The sequence below is a fragment of the Colletotrichum acutatum genome (assembly GCF_030867785.1).
Source record: "Colletotrichum acutatum strain CBS 112980 chromosome Unknown BDZ83scaffold_74, whole genome shotgun sequence".
Taxonomy (NCBI): domain Eukaryota; kingdom Fungi; phylum Ascomycota; class Sordariomycetes; order Glomerellales; family Glomerellaceae; genus Colletotrichum; species Colletotrichum acutatum.
In genome coordinates, this window is record NW_026849068.1 from 190,279 (window position 1) to 209,181 (window position 18,903).

General features: G+C 51.1%; 5 protein-coding genes and 1 non-coding gene across 6 annotated transcripts; 4 read left to right on the plus strand and 2 right to left on the minus strand.

Moving 5' to 3' along the window:
- Positions 1–243: 243 nt before the first annotated feature.
- BDZ83DRAFT_582297 (uncharacterized protein) lies at positions 244–1,380 on the plus strand (the record flags this gene model as incomplete). Its single annotated transcript, XM_060505536.1, has 1 exon — positions 244–1,380. The coding sequence occupies one exon, from the start codon at positions 244–246 to the stop codon at positions 1,378–1,380; it is 1,137 nt and encodes a 378-aa protein (XP_060362875.1).
- Positions 1,381–1,852: 472 nt separating this feature from the next.
- Positions 1,853–2,870, plus strand: BDZ83DRAFT_721167 (uncharacterized protein; the record flags this gene model as incomplete). The annotated part of the gene is made up of 4 exons (XM_060512357.1): positions 1,853–1,921; positions 1,981–2,193; positions 2,245–2,721; positions 2,772–2,870. The coding sequence occupies 4 exons, from the start codon at positions 1,853–1,855 to the stop codon at positions 2,868–2,870; spliced, it is 858 nt and encodes a 285-aa protein (XP_060362876.1).
- A 306-nt stretch (positions 2,871–3,176) lies between these two features.
- BDZ83DRAFT_754094 (grpb/dephospho-CoA kinase) lies at positions 3,177–3,785 on the plus strand (the record flags this gene model as incomplete). Its single annotated transcript, XM_060514439.1, has 1 exon — positions 3,177–3,785. The coding sequence occupies one exon, from the start codon at positions 3,177–3,179 to the stop codon at positions 3,783–3,785; it is 609 nt and encodes a 202-aa protein (XP_060362877.1).
- A 2,922-nt stretch (positions 3,786–6,707) lies between these two features.
- On the plus strand, positions 6,708–8,541 carry BDZ83DRAFT_628169 (oxidoreductase). The gene has a single exon (XM_060508677.1). The coding sequence runs from the start codon at positions 6,834–6,836 to the stop codon at positions 8,379–8,381; it is 1,548 nt and encodes a 515-aa protein (XP_060362878.1). The 5' UTR covers positions 6,708–6,833; the 3' UTR covers positions 8,382–8,541.
- A 591-nt stretch (positions 8,542–9,132) lies between these two features.
- On the minus strand, positions 9,133–9,225 carry BDZ83DRAFT_t191. The gene has a single exon. It is a non-coding gene; the product is annotated as a tRNA-Trp (tRNA).
- Positions 9,226–10,953: 1,728 nt separating this feature from the next.
- BDZ83DRAFT_582185 (uncharacterized protein) lies at positions 10,954–11,997 on the minus strand (the record flags this gene model as incomplete). The annotated part of the gene is made up of 3 exons (XM_060505528.1): positions 10,954–11,488; positions 11,552–11,765; positions 11,823–11,997. The coding sequence occupies 3 exons, from the start codon at positions 11,995–11,997 to the stop codon at positions 10,954–10,956; spliced, it is 924 nt and encodes a 307-aa protein (XP_060362879.1).
- Between the last annotated feature and the right edge of the window lie 6,906 nt (positions 11,998–18,903).

Genomic DNA, 18,903 nt, shown 5'->3' on the forward strand with positions numbered 1-18,903 from the left:
CCGGCGTTCAGGAAGGAGCTCTGATCACTGAGGAGCGGGCAGGAGCGATACGTACCTACCCGCAGAAGGCGGTACGTATCTTACCTATTCAGATACCCCTCCATCGCGGGGCACAATGACTTTGCTGCATTTTTGGTCGTCTTGAATTTTCGTAGTCTAAACATCTTCAATATCGGAGCAAACCTCCGCCTCGATCACCACCGAAGCCTGCAAGGTGTTTGCGAGACACACAGGCCCGATACCATGGCTTCCTCAAGCTCCTCCACTGCACCAGGAGCTCTGAATGCTCTGTCCGACACAGCTGTCGCCTTGATGCAGCAGTTGGAGGCTGTCCTCCAGAACATCAACAGTGGCAAAGACACTCCTCAGCAGACTGATACCTCGTCCGTCGATGCCTTCGCTCTCGCTCGTGATTCAGCTTCTCTGATCAAGGCGCACTCAACCAAGATCTCCGTTCTCATCATCAACGAACCCTTCACACCCTCGGCTGTCATAAAAGTCCTCCGAGAACTCGTCGGCGGCCCGATTCCCGCCATCGCCACTGCAGGTCAGGCTTGTGACGCAGACCGATATACGGCTACTGTGCGGAAGGATCTGGCTTGGAAATGTTACACAGTACTGAAGGAGCTCCGCGGTCTGGTTGAAAAGATCCCTAGGGATGGCAAGATTCTGTCAACAGCGCAAAAGTCAGGCTCCACGGGTGCACCTGGCAAGGGCAGCATGGCCGCCACCGGTGTTATTTGGTCGGCATGCGACGATCTGGTGCAATTCTCCACCGGCGGTATCGGCGGCTGCTTCATCAAAAAGGTTGAAGAGTTCAGGGCGACGCTGAAGGACGTCATGGAGGAGCTCAAGGAGTGGGGTGACGAAGAGCCGGAAGACGACGAAGAAGACGACGACGATGACGATAATGCCGTAAATGATGCGGACCACGACTCGGCCCTCGGTTCCATGATGCCCTCGGCGCAGGAGATGATTGACGACATGATGGCGAACCAGGGCACGATTCCTCGCGACGACCCCGACAAGATCCGCGAGCGTCTCGAGTCCTGTCTGAAGCGCGTGAGACTGACAACGCTGCTCTATCAGGCCATCATCAAGCGACGACTCAAGACACTACCCTCTCTCCCGGCCGAGAACTCGGATATCCCCAAGCGCCTGGACGAGTCGATGCGGGTCCTCAGGAAACTCCCGCACATGTTCGACGAGCTTGCCGGCGCATTCTACGAGCTCTCACCTGACGAAATCGATCGGGTAATGAAGCTGTGTTTCGATGAGATCGTTGGGCTTTCGGAACTTCTCAAGTCACCTTGGACTGGGGAAAGCGATGAGTTTTCCCAGTGGGTTGGCAAGTTCCAGGCTGAAATCAAAAAGGGTTGAGCCGCCCGATTCAGCCTGCACACACCCAACCATATGTTCGTATTCAGCTACACACGGGAGCTAGCGCCTCCTCGCCCTTCATCCGCCACTTCCACGCGGGTGTGAACTTGCCTTGCGTCTTGCTAAGATCTGGTTGACGAGCATGAAACATGTTCAGTTCGCCTTGCTTCATAGCTGCGACGAGACTTTGATTGGTCAGTTGACACCAAGCTGACTGTCAGTCGCCGCTCGTGAGGGTGCCAGTCTAAGACATTGTGACTTGGAGTCCTTGAGGGGAAACATCACCTGTTGGTGTGGGGGAGCAGCGCGGTCACGAGAAGACAGACAGCCAGTCATCCGTCGCTTTGTGTAAATATTGCACATGGCCTGCCAGCCAGCTGCCTGGTTACAATACGCCGTAGATACAACCTTTATAAAGTCGCCGGGTCCCTATAGCAGAGATGAATATCATAATCAAGATATGCACATAGGAATGGATCCGGAAAGTGGACCAGGCAACGCGCCAGGCGTACCCAAGAGCGACCGTGGTCTCAAAATTGCTGTACGATTCACTTACCCTTATTCTGTATAAGGTGATCATCTTGCGCTGACGCAGTCTAGATTATTGCTGTGACTTTGAGTAGCAAGATTGCGCACATCGCCACCGACATCCTGACCCTTCCATATAACCGCTTTTATCAGCAAAACACGTTGCTACCGATATTAGCCATCGCCAAAGCTGTTGAAGATCGCGAATCCGACGAGGAAATTTCGGCACAACTGAAGCGATGGCGAGATAGAAAGTTGAGCGAATTTCAACTTGTTCAAGTTGCTGTAAGTCTCCAACGCCTTCGCTTTGCGTGATCCTGTACTCACCCCTCACAGAGCACCTTAATCTCAGCTGCCGTCATCGGGTGCTTTTCATGGCCGCCTCCCGACTCATTGCACTGGCTCAGCCCAGCCTTTTGGCACGCGAGCATCTCCTTCTCCCTCTTCTCCATCCTCCTCGCTGCCTCGGAGCAGTTCATCTTCCAGACTCTCCATCGATCCCCGACGCCGCGTAACGTTGACAAAGACCTCGCCATGATCCTTTATATACGTCGCAGCAGGGTCATCGAGCCTATGCACTCGCCACTCGAAGAAGTGCCTCCCATCCCGCAGATCCGTGCCATCAAGATCAAGAAGAAGGGAGGGTGGATCCCAAAGGAGATGCCGTTTGTAGAGGTTCGGTGGAATATGGTCTTTACGTGGCAGGCGCCCATGATGTTGATGGCGTACTCGGCCATCTGCTTCCTCGGCGGATTGACGGTGTACGTTTGCGCGCCATTGTATGACGGTCAGGGATGGGTTGGAGCAAGCAAGGTTTCATCACCCGGTCCGCTCTTGTTCACGAACATCACTGACCAAACCAGGCCGCCGTGTTTTACCTCGTCAGCTTCTTTTTGTGTGGCATCACTTTCATCTGGTGCGCATTCTGGGCATATCGGTTTGTCGACTTGGAGGATCCCTAAATGCTTCGGTCGCCGTTGCATGCAACATGAAAAGGCATGAAAATAATGTGAGCTGGGGTCAGATGCTGTAGGTACCATCCGATGCTAGCCACGCAGTCGCCGAATGACTCACGCCGTCCCTGGAACACACCTTGGTTGGCGACAATTTAGACTGTATTGAAGTACTTCATAACAGCGCTTTAGACACATCACCAGATAGACTCAACATCTTAATCTAGAAACCAATTCTGACAGCATACAGGCACTATTCTATCCAGCGTGCTATCTCCTATCTGTCACAAATCATTCAAGAAGACATTGAGAAAGATGTCTTGCTCCATCGAAGAGATTGTCAAACACTATGAATTTGATCCTTCAATCATTCAACGCATCGCAACGCGAACATCCAAACCTGCACTCTCCATCGAACCCCCAAACCCCGAGTGGCCACAACAGTTCCAAGACATCAAGTTTCTCATAGAGAACGCCCTTGGTCCTGTAGCCGTCAGCATAACCCATGTCGGCTCGACATCGGTGCCAAACCTCCCCGCCAAGGACGTCATCGACATTGACCTCGCCGTCGAGAACCCGACGGATGAGGCCGCCTACGCGCCCGCACTTGAGAAGGCGGGGTTCCAGTTCCTCACGCGCGAGCCCGAGTGGCACGAACATCGCTTCTTCGCCATGTACAGGCCCTTTTCCTGCAATCTACACGTCTTCAAGGTCGGGACAGCCGAGTTGACCAGACATCTCATCATGAAGGAGTGGTTGATTGAACATGACGATGACAGGGATCTGTATGCAAAGACCAAGACAGAGGCCGCAGGCATGAGTAATTCGCTGGGTGAGACTGTGATGGAATATAACTTCAGGAAAGAGAACGTCATCCGTGGTATCCTTGAACGGGCATTCAAGGCCAAAGGATATCTTCCGTAGGTAAGCAGGTTTGTCGTTTGAGATGAGCTAGTGTAGGTCCGTTGCGGAAAGGCAAACAACAAGTGGGAGAAATGTTTCAATATGACACAGCGATTCCATAGTGTGTACTCCCCGTGATATGTAGGGGAATACACAAGCGGAGGTATTTGACAGATCGCTTCTGATACGGCAGGGGCCTGGGATTCGGGAATAAGATTGACTATTTGAGTTCTGTATACCTGCCGTATTTTTCCGTGAGATACTCGGCCACAAGTCTCCCCATGGGCCCATCCTCCGTCACAATTCTCCCCTTCGAAAGCAGCAGTCGGGAGCATTCCAGGTGAGTAAAGTGAAACCTCATCTAATCTTTCTCATATAATGGGTTCCTCTAGATCACATCAAGCAAACATGGGAACCGGTCCAGGAAGACGCCGAAAGACAGGCAAAAGCCAGGCAGCCTGGATCAACGCCTGCGCAATACAATCTCAAATAGATGGCGCGGAGGAGTTCGACCGACTGATGCAGGACGCGAGGGAATTCGATATGTCCGCAATAGGCTTTAGTCAATCGAGCATCTTAACCCCGGAGCAACAAGACCGAATCGTTAAGGACTACCGCATAATTTCTCGCATCTTCAGAAAGGTTCGAGATGGCGTCCCTGAGGATATATTGGATAAGCCTCGCTTATTAGCGCCATTAGAGTGCGGGAGATCTTACACCTCCAATGCCCTTTAGTGAGTCATTCGTCATTACCTCTCTTTTACTGCCAACACCAAAGTTTCTAGATATGATACATACTGTTTAGTTTCTTAAACGACATTTATCTAGTACCGCGAGGCCTTTCTATTCTTAGTTACCCTAAAGTACGGCGACCGTAGTATTAAGCTGCCTTCAGTGTGCTATGGTTTTAGCCAGATAACAGAGATGCTATGTACACTGGTAATCGAGAAGAAGCTCGTCCAGCTCAAATCTAAACCAGGCGATTAGGTCCGCATCGGCTTAGATGACATCCGTTAGCTCATCGACATAGACATTCCAGGAGACAGGGAGCATCGAGCTTTTGGGGCAATATTACTTCACCATCTGCCTTAGAAGAGCGTGTGCTGTACGCCCAGACTCCTTGGGCCCCTTAGCTAACGACAAGTTTAAGACTAGCAAGGCCACCGATGGACTGCCCTTCTGGCTGGGAAAGATTGCCATCTCATCCGTGGCCATCAAGAGGGAATTTGGGCTATTCGTTTGACCATCCGCAACCTCAATGACAAAGGGAACATGAAACCCTTACGTTCACTCAGCGCATGGGGCTTACGCCTTTCCCTATCAACATGGTATTTGATAATACCACTCTCCATGCCCTTCCCTTGTCCGTTTCTGTGTGCCATAACTTGCGACAAAAGAAATTTGTCGCAAAAATGACGCCGTTAATTGCTGCCCGCAATTAACGCCATATACACTACGACAAAATTTCTTGCCAAGCCAGTGCCGCATGCACACTTGCTTCGCGCAGAATACTGCTAAGAGGCTTCTCGCTCCAGTCCGTGTCGCTAGATACACAAGATATATGATCTTCGCAAGTAATGAGAATGATCTATAGGTCCACATCGGAAATCATGAGTACTAGCTCACTTGACGGGAGTAAGGTGTTCAAACTCAACTTTCCTTCACTCAAAGCGAGTGGATAATCAAACTTCATCGACAACGAGTCACGCTGAATGCCGATCTTGGAAATCTCCTGGCTCCACATCATCTGCTGCTACTTACATGTATTTACTACTCCTATTATTACTCATCTTCTTCGGTATTGCCACAACAGAAAGACCAACAAGGAACCAAAAAGATGTTTGTAAGGCCAAAAACTGATCGTGGCCTACTTTGATTAAGAGAGGCTAGTAGGCAGTTGGCTAAGTAGATGTTTCGTGTATGTCGGCAGTGTACCAGTTCCAGTCAGCTCTCCAATTTGCCAGACAGCTTAGCCGACAATGCTCAACGACTTGCTGTGGATTACGAATTCTGCGGTAAATGACGATCTGGCCTTGGTCATTAGATTCCACACCCATATAGATTGTCATAAAGCTTCTTCGATCGCAATGGACCAATCGAAAGATCATGGACATAAATATCATGCTACTTACGCGGTATCGCCCAAGGACGGCTCTTCATGCCTTGCCGTAATAACTCCATACGACTCAGCCGGCACAGTGAAGTCCAAATGGCTCTTGAGCTCATGGCTATGTAAGAGAAACGTCGCCTTTTGACGAAGTGTTGAGTACAAGCCCCCCAACTGTTTTCAACCGCTCTTTTGTTATTTCACAGGGCCCTCTCAAGAGCTGCGACAGAAGTCTAAGTTGTCTGTGTTAGGATTACAGGAATCTAGACATACCATCTTCCCACCAAGACGTGGCTTGAGGCATGCGTCAAAGATTACACCCAGTGCTTGGATGAAAAGAATCAGATCAATTTTGCCTTGATGGGCTCGAGGGTCAATAGCAACTTGTTTCGATACTTCCCAAGCTTTTCCCACCCTAAGGATGTATAATACTTGTAATATACTAAGACCCATCATGTCATTGGTATGGTCAACGAGAGGGAGTCTCATGGTCAACTTTGGTCCCCCATTTCTACCTAATGACAATTCTATGGATCTATGACTAACCCCAGTAAGCTCCGCCTACTTTCACCGATCTTCTCGGTCTGTCCAAGTCCGACGGAGCATGTCTTGCCATGTTCACAAGTAATACGGAGCGGTCGTACAATACTGTATCTGGCCGAATGAGACTACGGCCCACTCTTGAAAGCTAACGGCAGCGAATACGCGGCAGTACGGTAGGACCGTTGCGGTTAGTGAGCCTCCCAGCTGTCCGAAGGCCGAAGGTCTTAACAGGACCGAACCGGTGATTTCTCGAATAGTCCGAAGTGTTTCACAGCTATTTCTCCTCATGCTTACAAGCGGCGCGCTTGACTCGGAGCAACCAATGGAAGCCAACAGCTGGCTGGTGCGACCACTGCCACACGGGAATCGGCTCCTAGTCTTGACGTCACTAATGCCACAGCGCTCTCGTAAAGCCCGAAATGGATGTCGGCTTGCGGGCCACACCCATCGCCGAGTTGTCGCGCCCATCGAGATGCCATCACCATGTACATCGCGACGCGTATCGAGCACAACGTTTTAATTCATACTATCCTACTAATGCTATAGATACCCTTCATCACCCAGCAGGTCTGGCTAGTAGAGTGACTTCTTCAAGCAACACAATTTCCAAACGTTCTCATCAGTACGCCGATACACTATCCAACTGCACCACTCCCAATCCCATGTCTTCCCTCAGAGTTCTCATTTCAGGTGGAGGCATTGGCGGCCCGGCCCTTGCGTTCTGGTTGGCGAAGCTTGGCCACGACGTAACCATCCTCGAGCGATCCCCTTCCCTGCGCGTTCAGGGCCAACAAATCGACCTCCGAGGCCAAGGAGTGACTGTTGTGCGCCGCATGGGACTCGAAGGTCTTATACGCGAAAAGGTGGTCAACGAAGCTGGCGTCCGATTCGTCAATGGCAAAGGGAAGACACAGGCTACCTTTGAAGCAAACAAGTCTGGTGTTGGCAAGCAGGGTTTTACATCAGAATTCGAGATTATGCGCGGGGATCTGGTTCGGTTGCTTTTCGATAAGACGACTGCACTGGGAGTGAAGTATTTTTTTGGTGTCAAGATCGAGTCGTTTGAACAGGATGCAGGCTCAGTGACGGTCCATCTGTCAGATGGAACCACGGACACTTTTGACCTGCTGGTCGGAGCTGATGGTCAGGGATCCAAGACGAGACGACTCATGCTCAGCCCCGGTGAGAAGGACCCGTTCCATCCTCTCGGCGTGCATATGGCCTTTTACACCGTCCCGAAATGGAAGACGGACGACAACTACGCCACGGTGTGCGTGTGTCCCAAGAAGCGTGTGCTCTTTTCCAGAAACGACAATCCTGAAACGACTCAGGCATACCTTGCCGTGTGTCCACCAGACAAGGAGACGGAGAAGCTTCTCATCGAAACGGAAAGAAGCCGCGATCTTGGACGGCAGAAGCAGGTGTGGTCAGAGCTGTTCAAGGATGCTGGCTGGCAAGCCGACCGCTTTTGCGATGCGCTCAACGAAGACGGTGTTTCCAACGACTTTTACTGTGTCGAGATTGGACAGATACGCATGGGCAAGTGCTACAAGAATCGTGTGGCCCTTCTGGGAGATGCGGGATATGCACCCAGCGTCTTGACGGGCCGGGGCACAACCTGCGCGTTCATCGGTGCTTACGTGCTCGCTGGCGAGATTTCAAAACACTGCTCGGGGTCGTCAGGAAAGGCGACCGACGGTATTCCTGCCGCCCTCGAGTCGTACAATGATGAGATCTTGGAGCTTATGAAGGAAGTTCAAGACATTGGTTTCAAGCCGTCCTGGATCTACCCTAACTCCTCGTGGGTTATTTCAATTTTGTACACAATCTTGTGGTTGGTGTCAGCTTTGAGGATCGACAAGATTCTCCAGCGACTTCAATCAGATGATGTGCCGGGCTGGCAACTTCCTGATTATTCCGGGCTTGCATATGACGACGAGAAGGAAGCCAAGAAGCTTGCTCATTGAAGGGAGTTGTGGCCAAGCGATGATGAGTTATGGCGCTGTGTCGCGGTCTGACTTGGGTTGGCGTTTATCAGGACTCAGCGGGTGGAGAATTTGTACCATCAAGTTTGTAATATCACAGCTTAACTCCAATCATATTAGCCACTATATATGTTGATGCTTCATGCTTGATTAAAAGTGTAACGTTGGAATGGGGAAGCAAGAGGGTTCGGGGCTTAACTTACCAGAGACAATGTCGTGATACAGCCGTAGCCTCCGCTCCACGATGAATATTGCCACCACTCTTTATCGGGTGAAACGTACACAACTTTAGGACGCATGGCCAATCAGCTAAGCTGTACTCCATGCGGTTTTAACAAGTAGATTGTTTCGCTAATTAAGCCCTAGCAATCCAAATGACTCTATGGAGATGCTGGCTTCTGAGGTCGATTTTTTGCGATTTTGAAAAAAACGAAGGGGTTATCGGCTGTCAGGTGTAACAAGAAGTTAGACTGGGCCCACTTGTGGTTCTCCAGACTAAGAGCGCACACGTTTGCGCTGTCCTTCGCCGTTCCCAGACAAAAATCATCACAACTCCTCCAAATCACAAAAATATCATCCCGGTTGCTGTGTGAAGCTTCACGAATAGTTAGGGACGTTGTGAGGTATTGAACCACACCCGATTTGAACGGATAACCTTGAACGCAATCGCACGTACCCCCTCAAAACAGAGCAGCGAACCGACACGCCTCCCGGGCGTACAGGGCAAAAATGCTGACCCCCACCTGATTTGAACAGATAACCTTTCGATGACATCTCGAGAAACCTCGATCTGGAGTCGAACGCGCTACCGTTGCGCCAGAGGGCCTTGTTGCAACACCTGGCGAGTTGAGCGACTAGACTGGCTTCGACAGGCAAAGCGGAGACGGGAGCGGGGAACACAACTTCAATGGATCTCATACACATATATGCAGGTCGCAAACATGTGGTTTTGATCAGAAAAATCTTGCATGGTTTTTTTTTTTGGAATTATTTCACCCAGATGCCTATGAACGGTGTTTTTTCTATAAGGAACTAATACGCACTAGGACACTGACCAACTTGTAGCCATTTATATCTTAGGCAAAAGGGAAGTGAGTCAACCAAATGCGGAGTTATCATCCCTCTTCCCACATTGTTGCCTCAAACGAGCAGTGAGACCACCCTATCCTCTACCAAAGAGAAGTAAAGTAACCCACGAAGATAGAATCTGCTAGCTAACCACATTCTCGCGCACACACCCCTCTTTGACTACTAGGTTTCTCTGGAATACTACGTAAGTTTCATGTAGTACTGCAAAAAATGACTTGTTGTCCCAGTAGCCGACTTCGTAACTGAAGTCAGAAACTGAAACTCAATTCAAAGTATGTGGCAGTCAGTACCTTCCTGGCACAAAAGCTACGTCTTCAACTCTGAGAGAAATCTTATACGACTAGAACGTTCCATTTCTTGCGTGATACGAAAGACACGAATTTGACCTTGGAGACTTTCACTTCACGTGACCGGAATTGTACTACTTCAATCTTTGTCCTCAGCCAGGGCTAATTCTCGATTATTGGATGCGGAATCTTTTGCAGGGTACTCTGCAAAAGTGAACTCTACCCACTCAAAACTATAGAAAAGAGGACCACTTGCTCCGCCTATAAAGTGCCCTTATCGGCAGGTATGTTCGCCCGCTATATTGTAGGCAAGGGAGTCACATCCTCTGTCGGATGACATTGATTACGACTTCATGTCCATCCGGACAATTTAGGGTGTCTTGGCATGCCTCCAGTGTTATGTTACATGTACCTGTTCCAATGAGCTGGGCAACTCTGAATCCATGCTTTCACTTGAAATCATCAACCTTTCGAACTCTATTCAACGTTCCACTCTGGCCAGGATTAGCTGACGTATTGTGTCATAGGCCATCTTCCCAAGGATTGCAAAGTCACTGTGATCAATTGCTGCAACACGACGAGTAAAGTTCACGCAGTATAAGTAGAGTTTGCATCGCAAAGCTGCTTCAAGGGCATATGCGTACATCAATGTCTGTTATTGACAATGTGATCAGAAAATTTCCATAATGAGTCCCTTTGAAGCTTCCGTACCCGTCTTCACAGCCGTCTTATGATGAGTATGGGGTGTACTACTAGTAATGCCCCCTTCGACGAGATGGCCCTTGTGCTTCATAGCTACTGACGCATGTAAGGAAGAGTCACTCATTGCCGATGTTGACAGAACTCGGAGACCTGTGAGGCAAGCCGTTAAGATTAAACAGCACGGATTTGAATATAATAATGGAGGTGATATTACCTCAAGAAGACGCACGTGAGCATAATCACTGGCAGTCAACGTTACAAATCTTGATGATGACCGCATCGCAACGTCTCCAAAACACTTCATAGCGAGGGAACTCAGATATTGGCCTGGAGTTTTCAAAGTTTCGAAATTAGGTACATTAAATAAGCGAAGAGAAAGTTATTCGGGTCCTCTGTTTGGTATCTTCTAGTCTCATGACTATGTGCATCACATTCCTCCTTTCCTGAGATCTTGGCCATCACCGGGGACAGCTTTATCAAATGAGGCAAGCCACTAGCCCGGCGATAAGAGCCAAGCTGACGCCCTGAACAGCAGCGCCTGCCGTTGGAACTGTGCTTGGAGTCATCGTTGAGGTCATGGTAGCTCCCGTCATCGTCGCAGTCATGGTGGCGTTCATACCTCCCGTCGCAGTGGCATTCTTCGGGGCCATGGCGGGCTGGTAGCTAGCGCAGGTTGAGTTGGTGGAGATGGGGCAGCTGTCCTGAATGCAGATAGCCTGCAGTTGAGGACCCTGCTCTGGGATGGCCGTGGCAGGCGGGCTGCAGCGCATGCCAAAGAGTTGGTTCAAAGCCATACCGACTGCCTTGATGTCGTCCTGGGCGACACCAAAGGAGGCAGCAGCCATGGCAACTTGAGTAATGAAGTAACCAAGCTCATTCTGGTCCAAGTCCATGAACTTATGCACCTCGTACATGGACGCAAAGCCGCTGTACTTGGGGAAGCCGGTCATGCCGTATTGAGAGCAGCCGAGAAGGGCACCGAAGAATTGGTACAAGTGAGTCAGGAGGAAGCTGAGTGAAAGCTCACGTTAGCTTTACTCCGGTGATTAGCAGAACTGAGTGGGTTGAACTCACTATTGCTTGGACGTGTCATCGTTGGCAGGCATGTTCTTCATCAAAGGGGCAGCACCGCCTCCATCGAGAAAGTTGACTGACACACCGGAGCTGCCGCCTCGGTTCGATGAGGCTAAGTCTCCGTTGAAGTAAGGAAGAAGGTTGACCTCAGCGCCATTGTACATGCCAGGTGCCAGGATACCATCGACCTTGATTCCGACGTTCGGCATCGTATCTGATTGAACTCATGTGAGTGACAGAGGCCTTCAAATGCACAGGCAGTGTGACTTACAATTTCCAATAACAACAGTGTTTACCAAGAGCGTGAGAAGCGTGTATTGGTTTGCACCAGTGTTGTTTTTCAACAGCGCCGTTGTGTAGTAGTCGCAAATGGGAGTGTCGGCGGGGCGCTGGGCAATGACGCCTGTAGCCACAGCCAGAGCGAGTGCGATGTTTTTGCAATACATGTTGACTAATTGAGACAGCCTGGTCGTTGACTTGGTGATGCAAGGTATCGGAAACAACTTGGCGAGTATGTCGAACGCTTGTCAACGAAGAGCAGTGTCCAGCTTATAAGTGCGACATGGGCAAGGCTGAAAGGGCAGCGGATTTCCATCATCGTCATCCTTCGGTAGCATTGCTGCCGTTTCTGTCAGTTGCCTCTCAAAGAATGTCAGTCAAATGACACCAGTTGGGAAATGATGGTCTCGTCAAGCCTTGGCACTAGCTGTGCCCAAAAGTTTAGAGCTAGTACCTAGACAGCCAGGCACTAGCGCCGGGCCAGCCCAGATCCGGGGAGAACAATGTCCACGTCGGGATAGCAGCTTACATCTACGGAATTAGGTCTTTTCTTATTGGATGGCTGAAGCCGTTAAAGCCCCGGATTCTAGCTGTCCGGATAGTCTAAGCCAACGATCCGAATCCCGAGGGCCGGGAGCGTCAAGGAAGCCGCCAGACCGTTGTCTTACCCAGTGTTCCACGTTACTGGGATCCCTACGTGGCATGTCAACAAAGGCAATGATCTGATGAACACGTCCCATCAGAGTTTCCATATTTTCTATCGTAGGAAAGCTGACCTTCGGATCAGTTTGTTGCCGGTACCTGTTTCCTCAGTTGATCAGCAGAGAATCTATCCATTTGGGCAGGAGACGGAGGAGCCTTTATCTTCGACGGACAGATTGTGTCCCGACTTGGAGGATAGACGATTTCTCCTCGGGGACGGTGAATAGTCCTCTTGTAGTGTGCAGCATGTTCTGTGGATCAGCCGTGACAGCCTGATATGCATTCCTTGGCCCGCGTTTGTTAGGCCACCCTTCATATCCATCCATTCATAAGATGTAACCCAATTCATCGATTCAGAGGTGTTTGTGACCTATGATATTCGTACTCGGCATTCGAAATGCTCGAATAGACTTCATTGTCAGACCAAAAGTACGGTATCGAAGTGCACAAAACCTGGGTTTCCAGCCAGCTTGAAGAACAACAAATTTCCATAGCTCTGCTAGCTTCCGCGAGCTCCTTAAAACCCCTCAATCGAAGCCTACTAATACTATAGTCTAATCATCTTGTGCCTAGTCCATGATACCGGGACCCCGAAGAGTCAATAGGCGAGACTAGCTTGGGCTTAGGCCCTCTACATGGGTAAGTCGGCACTTCTATGAATTTGTCAATCACGGCTGGCTTCAACTCCGTCGGTATTCCTCCCCGGACTAGTAATGTTCTATACAATCCATAAATGCTCCCACAGTTGCGGCATTAGAGACAGTCGGGCGACGTACACTTGTTTCAAGGATAAGCGATGCGGTGCACCGACGTGTGAATGAACCAACGTAGATTGATGTGCCCAGTTTGCAAGCTATCCACTTTATCCAATCTACATTATCCAAATATTTTTCACATACAGACACAGTGACATCCATTCCCGGGACGCAAAAGAATGAAGAAGTCAATAAGAAGATTTTTCGTGATGAGGACCATCCATCGGTGAGCAGGATCGTTTCGTAAAACACTACTCAGCCCTACTCCAGTCGATCGACAGAAATCTCGCGGTAATTGATTGCCTATTTGGGGTAGGCAGTCTAGGTACAGGTAAGAGAAATCGAAGCGGTCCTTCTGCCTGCCTAAGGTACCTGTTGGTTGCCAATGGAGAGCCTCTGCGACACTTTTGCCCAGGTGGTTGTCAACATTTGATAGTCGGCGTGGAACGAAAGCAAAAGGTCATCACAGCTCAAGAACAGATGAGACCCGGGTGAGAAAGCTAGATGTATTTGCCCCCGATGACCAACTACACTGGTTTCCACCACGCGACTTGTGTGGAGCTATCCTCGTGGCGTTAAAGGTAGCGGCAAGACTGTGCGGACGCTACGCATCCTGACGCCATGACAAACGCCTTCCAGTAGCCAAATGGATTGGGGCAAGTATCATATCCGGATATGTAGAACGGCAGACGATGATGGTTCCGCCGAAGCAAATCGCAATCTCGAAGACGATCCTGAAGATAGGAGAGGCCGCAACAATAAGCTTTAATCACTCTGTCCAATACTGACACACTGTGCACTTGCCGATGCGCGGCTTGACTCTTTGCTGATGGTGCAGTGCACGATACGAATCAGTTGTCAAGATGGCAGATGGAGCTGTCCAAGTCAAAAGGAAAGAATTACAGAAGACGTGCTTAATAGAAAAGGAAGATGGTGAGCTTGCCTATTTTAGGTACTTCACAGCTCTGGAATAAGAAAGACGTGTCAAAGTCCTCAACCCGCAATTTTCCAAGTTCCAAGGCCTTGCGGACAAAGATATCGGATTCAGGCATTGGGTGTGGCGAACTCTAAGCAGGAGGGAGGGTGACGCGGGTTTGGAAGAATGAGTGATATGGATAAGAGTCTGGAAATGAAATGAGAAAAAGACAGAAAGGCGGAATGACTGACTAGTGAGGGAAACCATCCATCCATTCAACAACGGAAATTGTCGCCCGACCGGAGACTAATATCTGATTAAGTTTCGAGGAACCCCGACCTACCGATACACCTTGGTCTTGCTGACTAGGCCAAGCTTGAATCTGAGTCATTGGATGCACTGGTGAAGACTGACATCTTTGATACTTTTGAATAACAACAGTAAGTAGACCATGACTTGTTCGGTCGGTGATTCTAATAGCCGCCGCCACTCAGTGACGGAAGATGTGAAATATCCACGGCCCGTATCATGGTTTATACCCTTAACCTTTGCAATTATCTAGTCATGCTATTCTACACTCAAGTGCCATACAGAGAGCAGATTTGTGGTGAAGAAAAGCAATCTGCGCCATCCCTACATGAAAAGACTTCATCAACAAGGGACAAAGGACCAAGTGTGAATGCTTAGATTCGGGAACGGGTATGGATGAAGTTTGCCGATGAGTAAGCATAGCGGCAGTGGCACGGTTAAGGTAATAGTGGCAGCCTGGATTCTGTAGACAACGACCGCCGACTCCCGAGGACCTGTGCTGCTGAACAAACAGCCAACCTGGGTCTTGACAGTACATGTATTATCTGACGTCGAGATGCAGGTGAAATTGCAAAGGGTTGGTGGATGAGTTTGTGGGTTGTCTTTCTGTCGGGGGATGGCCGATGAGCGGAACGTCCAGTCCGTGGCTGGAGACATAGTACGTACTTCAACTAGAGAGGAGGCTAGTCCCAAAAGAGAGACGGGCTTCTGAATAAAGTGGCGCAGATGATGCGATATGCGATTTGGTGGATCTGATAGGAGCGCCACAAGCATTTGGACGAATTAAGCTTAGCGGATATCCTAGCGAGCCAAGGGTACGTATCTCGCCATCTACCCTTGTCTCCACGTGATGTCAGATGAGCACGGAGGCTCGGCAGTGGGTCTTTTGGCCCCCTGCAGGCCTCCTGGACTCTTGGAGCAATTCCCGCGTTTCTCGTCTTTCGTCTCATTTCTGCCCTTATTTTGTCTGCCCACCCTGTGTAGAATGCTGATGGGGGGACATCACGATTTTACCAAACTCGTTGAGCCCCCCCAAATACTCCGACTCCCATGCCCGATTCATCTCTGATTCTTTGGGGCCGCTGCTGCCCACCTTCCGAACAGAGCCAAGAGGTCCTTGCGTCGACACGGCGATTTTCAACCCACAATGTCCACTTTGTCGATTAGGTAGCTCTCCCCCTGAGAACCCCGGGCGACTAAGCGGATATTGGGCTTCTCTCTACCGAGTACGGAGGGAAGACCCTGTCACTCACTCTGCTGAGCGTTGAATATTGTATAATCGGTAACCACATGGACAGGGCATCGCACCCAGCACTGAGGAAGGAAGAGCCACTGTCGAGTTTCAAATAGCTCACTGTGCCATTCGGCTCGTTGTCGCCGCCGGCGAGATGGATATCTGTCTCCGTACGTTTAAAATCTTAAAATCAACAATCTCATGAACCAAGCATGGATTGCGCGTCTTTCCAACCTCAGATACGAGCTCCCTCGCCGGTCTACCGCCTCGTCAATCTCTTAAGCTTCATGCAGAGTTACATGTCTGCGAAACTCAATATTGCTCAAAGCTGAGCAGCAATCATAACCCGAGGTCAAGTCTCCGCAATTCATCTGCCGTCTCTGCAGCACCGAGTCAACAGCTTAGCTGCACGTTGTGCCGGTGCGAATCTGGGGTAGACCGTAGAATGCCCCGAGATTCCGGGACTTACAGCGCCTTGCCCGCTGCTGGTTCGTCTGGTCTTTTGCTTTCATGTCCATGGCGAACGCTATGCACCGGGTCGGCCGTTCGTCTGAACATTCTTCCTCTTTCCTGGCTCGCTTGGGCATCTTGCAGCGGACTGCCCCCGGCAATGTCTCCTTTTGTCCAGCGGACCAATTTCACCGTCAGCCCTTCATCTCCTCAACTGTTCGTCTCCTCTCACCTTGACAATAAAGATGACCGAGACAATCAATCCGCCGACAGCCCACCAGATGAACACTCCTCATGTGGTCCAAACAACGGCATGGTGTCAGCACGAAAGTAAAGTACCTTGAGCTGAAGTCCCCCTCGGTTGAATCGTCTGCCATTAGCTTCTAGCAAGCTTCCTTGAGCTTTGAAGTAGTGATGGACTTCCCCGCAATCATCACAATCCCCGTGCCATCATTACTGCGAGCGCGAGCAGCTAGGAGTTGCAAATGCCACTGTAACCTCGAATGTTTATTTCCAGATCCGCCGTCCAATCGAGCAAAGATCAGAGACAACGTTCTCATGTAATTCCTACGGCACACGGCTGCAGCGGGTTCCTGCCAAGTCGTCCCGAATTCCCATCAATCATGCCTTTTCCCTGCTCTTCCTCCACCCGTCCGGAGCGGGACTTGGGCAACCCCTGGTTCCTCGGGCCCTGTCCCTCACCCTTTCCGCTTCACCCTTCGTGATCTATCTCGCGCAGCCACGGCGAGGAAGCCCTGGTCGCCGGCCCATGAAACAATCATTCCGCCAATCAACAAACTGTTGCAATTTATCACGAGCCCTTGCAAGAGGTAACCTCTCCGGCGGACGCCCGCTCTTGGAAGTTGGAATCCCGCGAAAGAGACCAAGGAGCCTTCAGCACTGAGCATGGCGAGGAACTGTCCCGGCCTCCCAGGATTTGCGCTGGCCGGTTGCCAAGCGCCAAGTCCAGACGAACTGTTCTTGACTTTATAACAAAGTCGATCACCCTCGTTCCCAAAACCCAGGAGGAGGCTCTCTTGTTCTGGTACTGCTTAGCCTTATTCCAACTTCGTCCTCCCACTCTCTCTAGTTCGCCAGGCAAGGGCAGCCCCTTTACAGCCAAAATGGCGTTCAACACTCTTCTTCAGGTTATCTTCTTCACCATCCTTTCCTTCGCCTCCTCTGCTCTGGCCGCCTTCAACTTCCCTCTCGCCTAATTTTTCTTGGCATCTGCTGTTAGTGAATGAGTGAGCCTACCACCAAATTACTAACAGCCGAAAACTCTTCACCTCCCCTTGCCGGAGCCCGCATCCGCGATGGCCTCACAGCCGCCGTCGGGCACCGGACTGATGTCGGCCGACCAAGCCGACCCCGAACCAGGCTCCGGGACACCTCCGGAGCCGAACCCCACCTCAAGAGCTAAGCGACGCCGCGACGCCGAGGCACAGCCGACCCGGCCCAGCCTAACGGGAAGCCAGCTTGATGCCACCACCGACGCCCCTACCTCGGCCGAGGGGCCCGCAGCCTCTACCGCATCTGCTCCGAGCGGATCTGCCACAGGGTCCGTCTTGACAGCCCTTGCAGAAGAAGCTAGACAGTACGAGGCACGGAAAGACGTCTTTCTGACCATTGCACGGTCCGTCGACAGCGTTGTCGCCAGCTTTGACGGTTCTAGAAAGCAGATCGCGAAAGAAGCCACTGCCTATGTCATTCAAACCCTCAAGAGACTGATCAATCACGAGACAAGCCCAATAGCGGCCCGGAGTTGGGCGGCTGTCGTCGCACCGATGGCGGGCAACACCACTGCGGCGACCCGGAGCGGCCAGAGCTGCCAGAGCTCTGCCCGCCCGAAGGCCACACTCCCCGCCGAGGATCAGCCGCAGGCGCAGCCGAAGGAGGACCTCCGCATCTTTGCCCGCGTCCCGGAAGAAAGCTTAGCGGCCGCTCGGAAGATCGCACCGTTCGCCGTACGACAGATCGTCTGTAAGGCCGTTGGCCTGGGGCTAGCGGACCTTCCCCACGTCTACCATATCAGCACAGGTTACTCTCTGAAGCCGCGAAACAAGCAAATACAGGAAAGACTACTTACAAGTAAGGCAAAGCTGGCGGAATGCCTCGGCGCCCACCAAGTCGAGACGCCTATCAAGTGGCACACATACGTTGTGCCGCGATGCCCAACAAAACTACACAGCATTGGCGGGGACGTCCTGGACCCAGCCACACTCGTTGAAGATGAGGTCTTCGCACAGACAGGACAGAAGCCTGTCCTTGCTCGACCGTCCCGCCTTGGGCCCAACCCAGTCACGAACGAAATATCTTGGCTCATATCATTCACATCAGAGGTCACGCCCTTCAGGCTCTTCAACCAAAGCGGCAGATCTCTGCCCATCAAAAAACGAAGGACGCTCATCCGACATGACCCCGGCTGCCAGGGCTACCACGCCAACCGGTTCTGCGGACGACGACCGACTTGCAGCAACTGCGGAAGACCTTCCGACTCACACGAAACGGGACCTTGCATGGCCAGGCCCCAGTGTCCCAACTGCTGCGGCCCCTTCCAAGCCGGCCACACAGACTGCCCAGCGAGGCCCTCGGTCGTAAACGGCGTCGTCTCCCTTCCCGGTCGAAAGGAGCGGGCTCGGATCCGGAAGGCCGGCCAGAAAGCATCGGACACTCTGTACAAGGCTACTCGATCCGACAGTAGCCA

What these genes read in the sequence shown, in the direction of transcription:
- BDZ83DRAFT_628169 (XM_060508677.1), top strand. Translation starts at nt 6,834, where the DNA reads ATGGATGTCGGCTTGCGGGCCACACCCATCGCCGAGTTGTCGCGCCCA.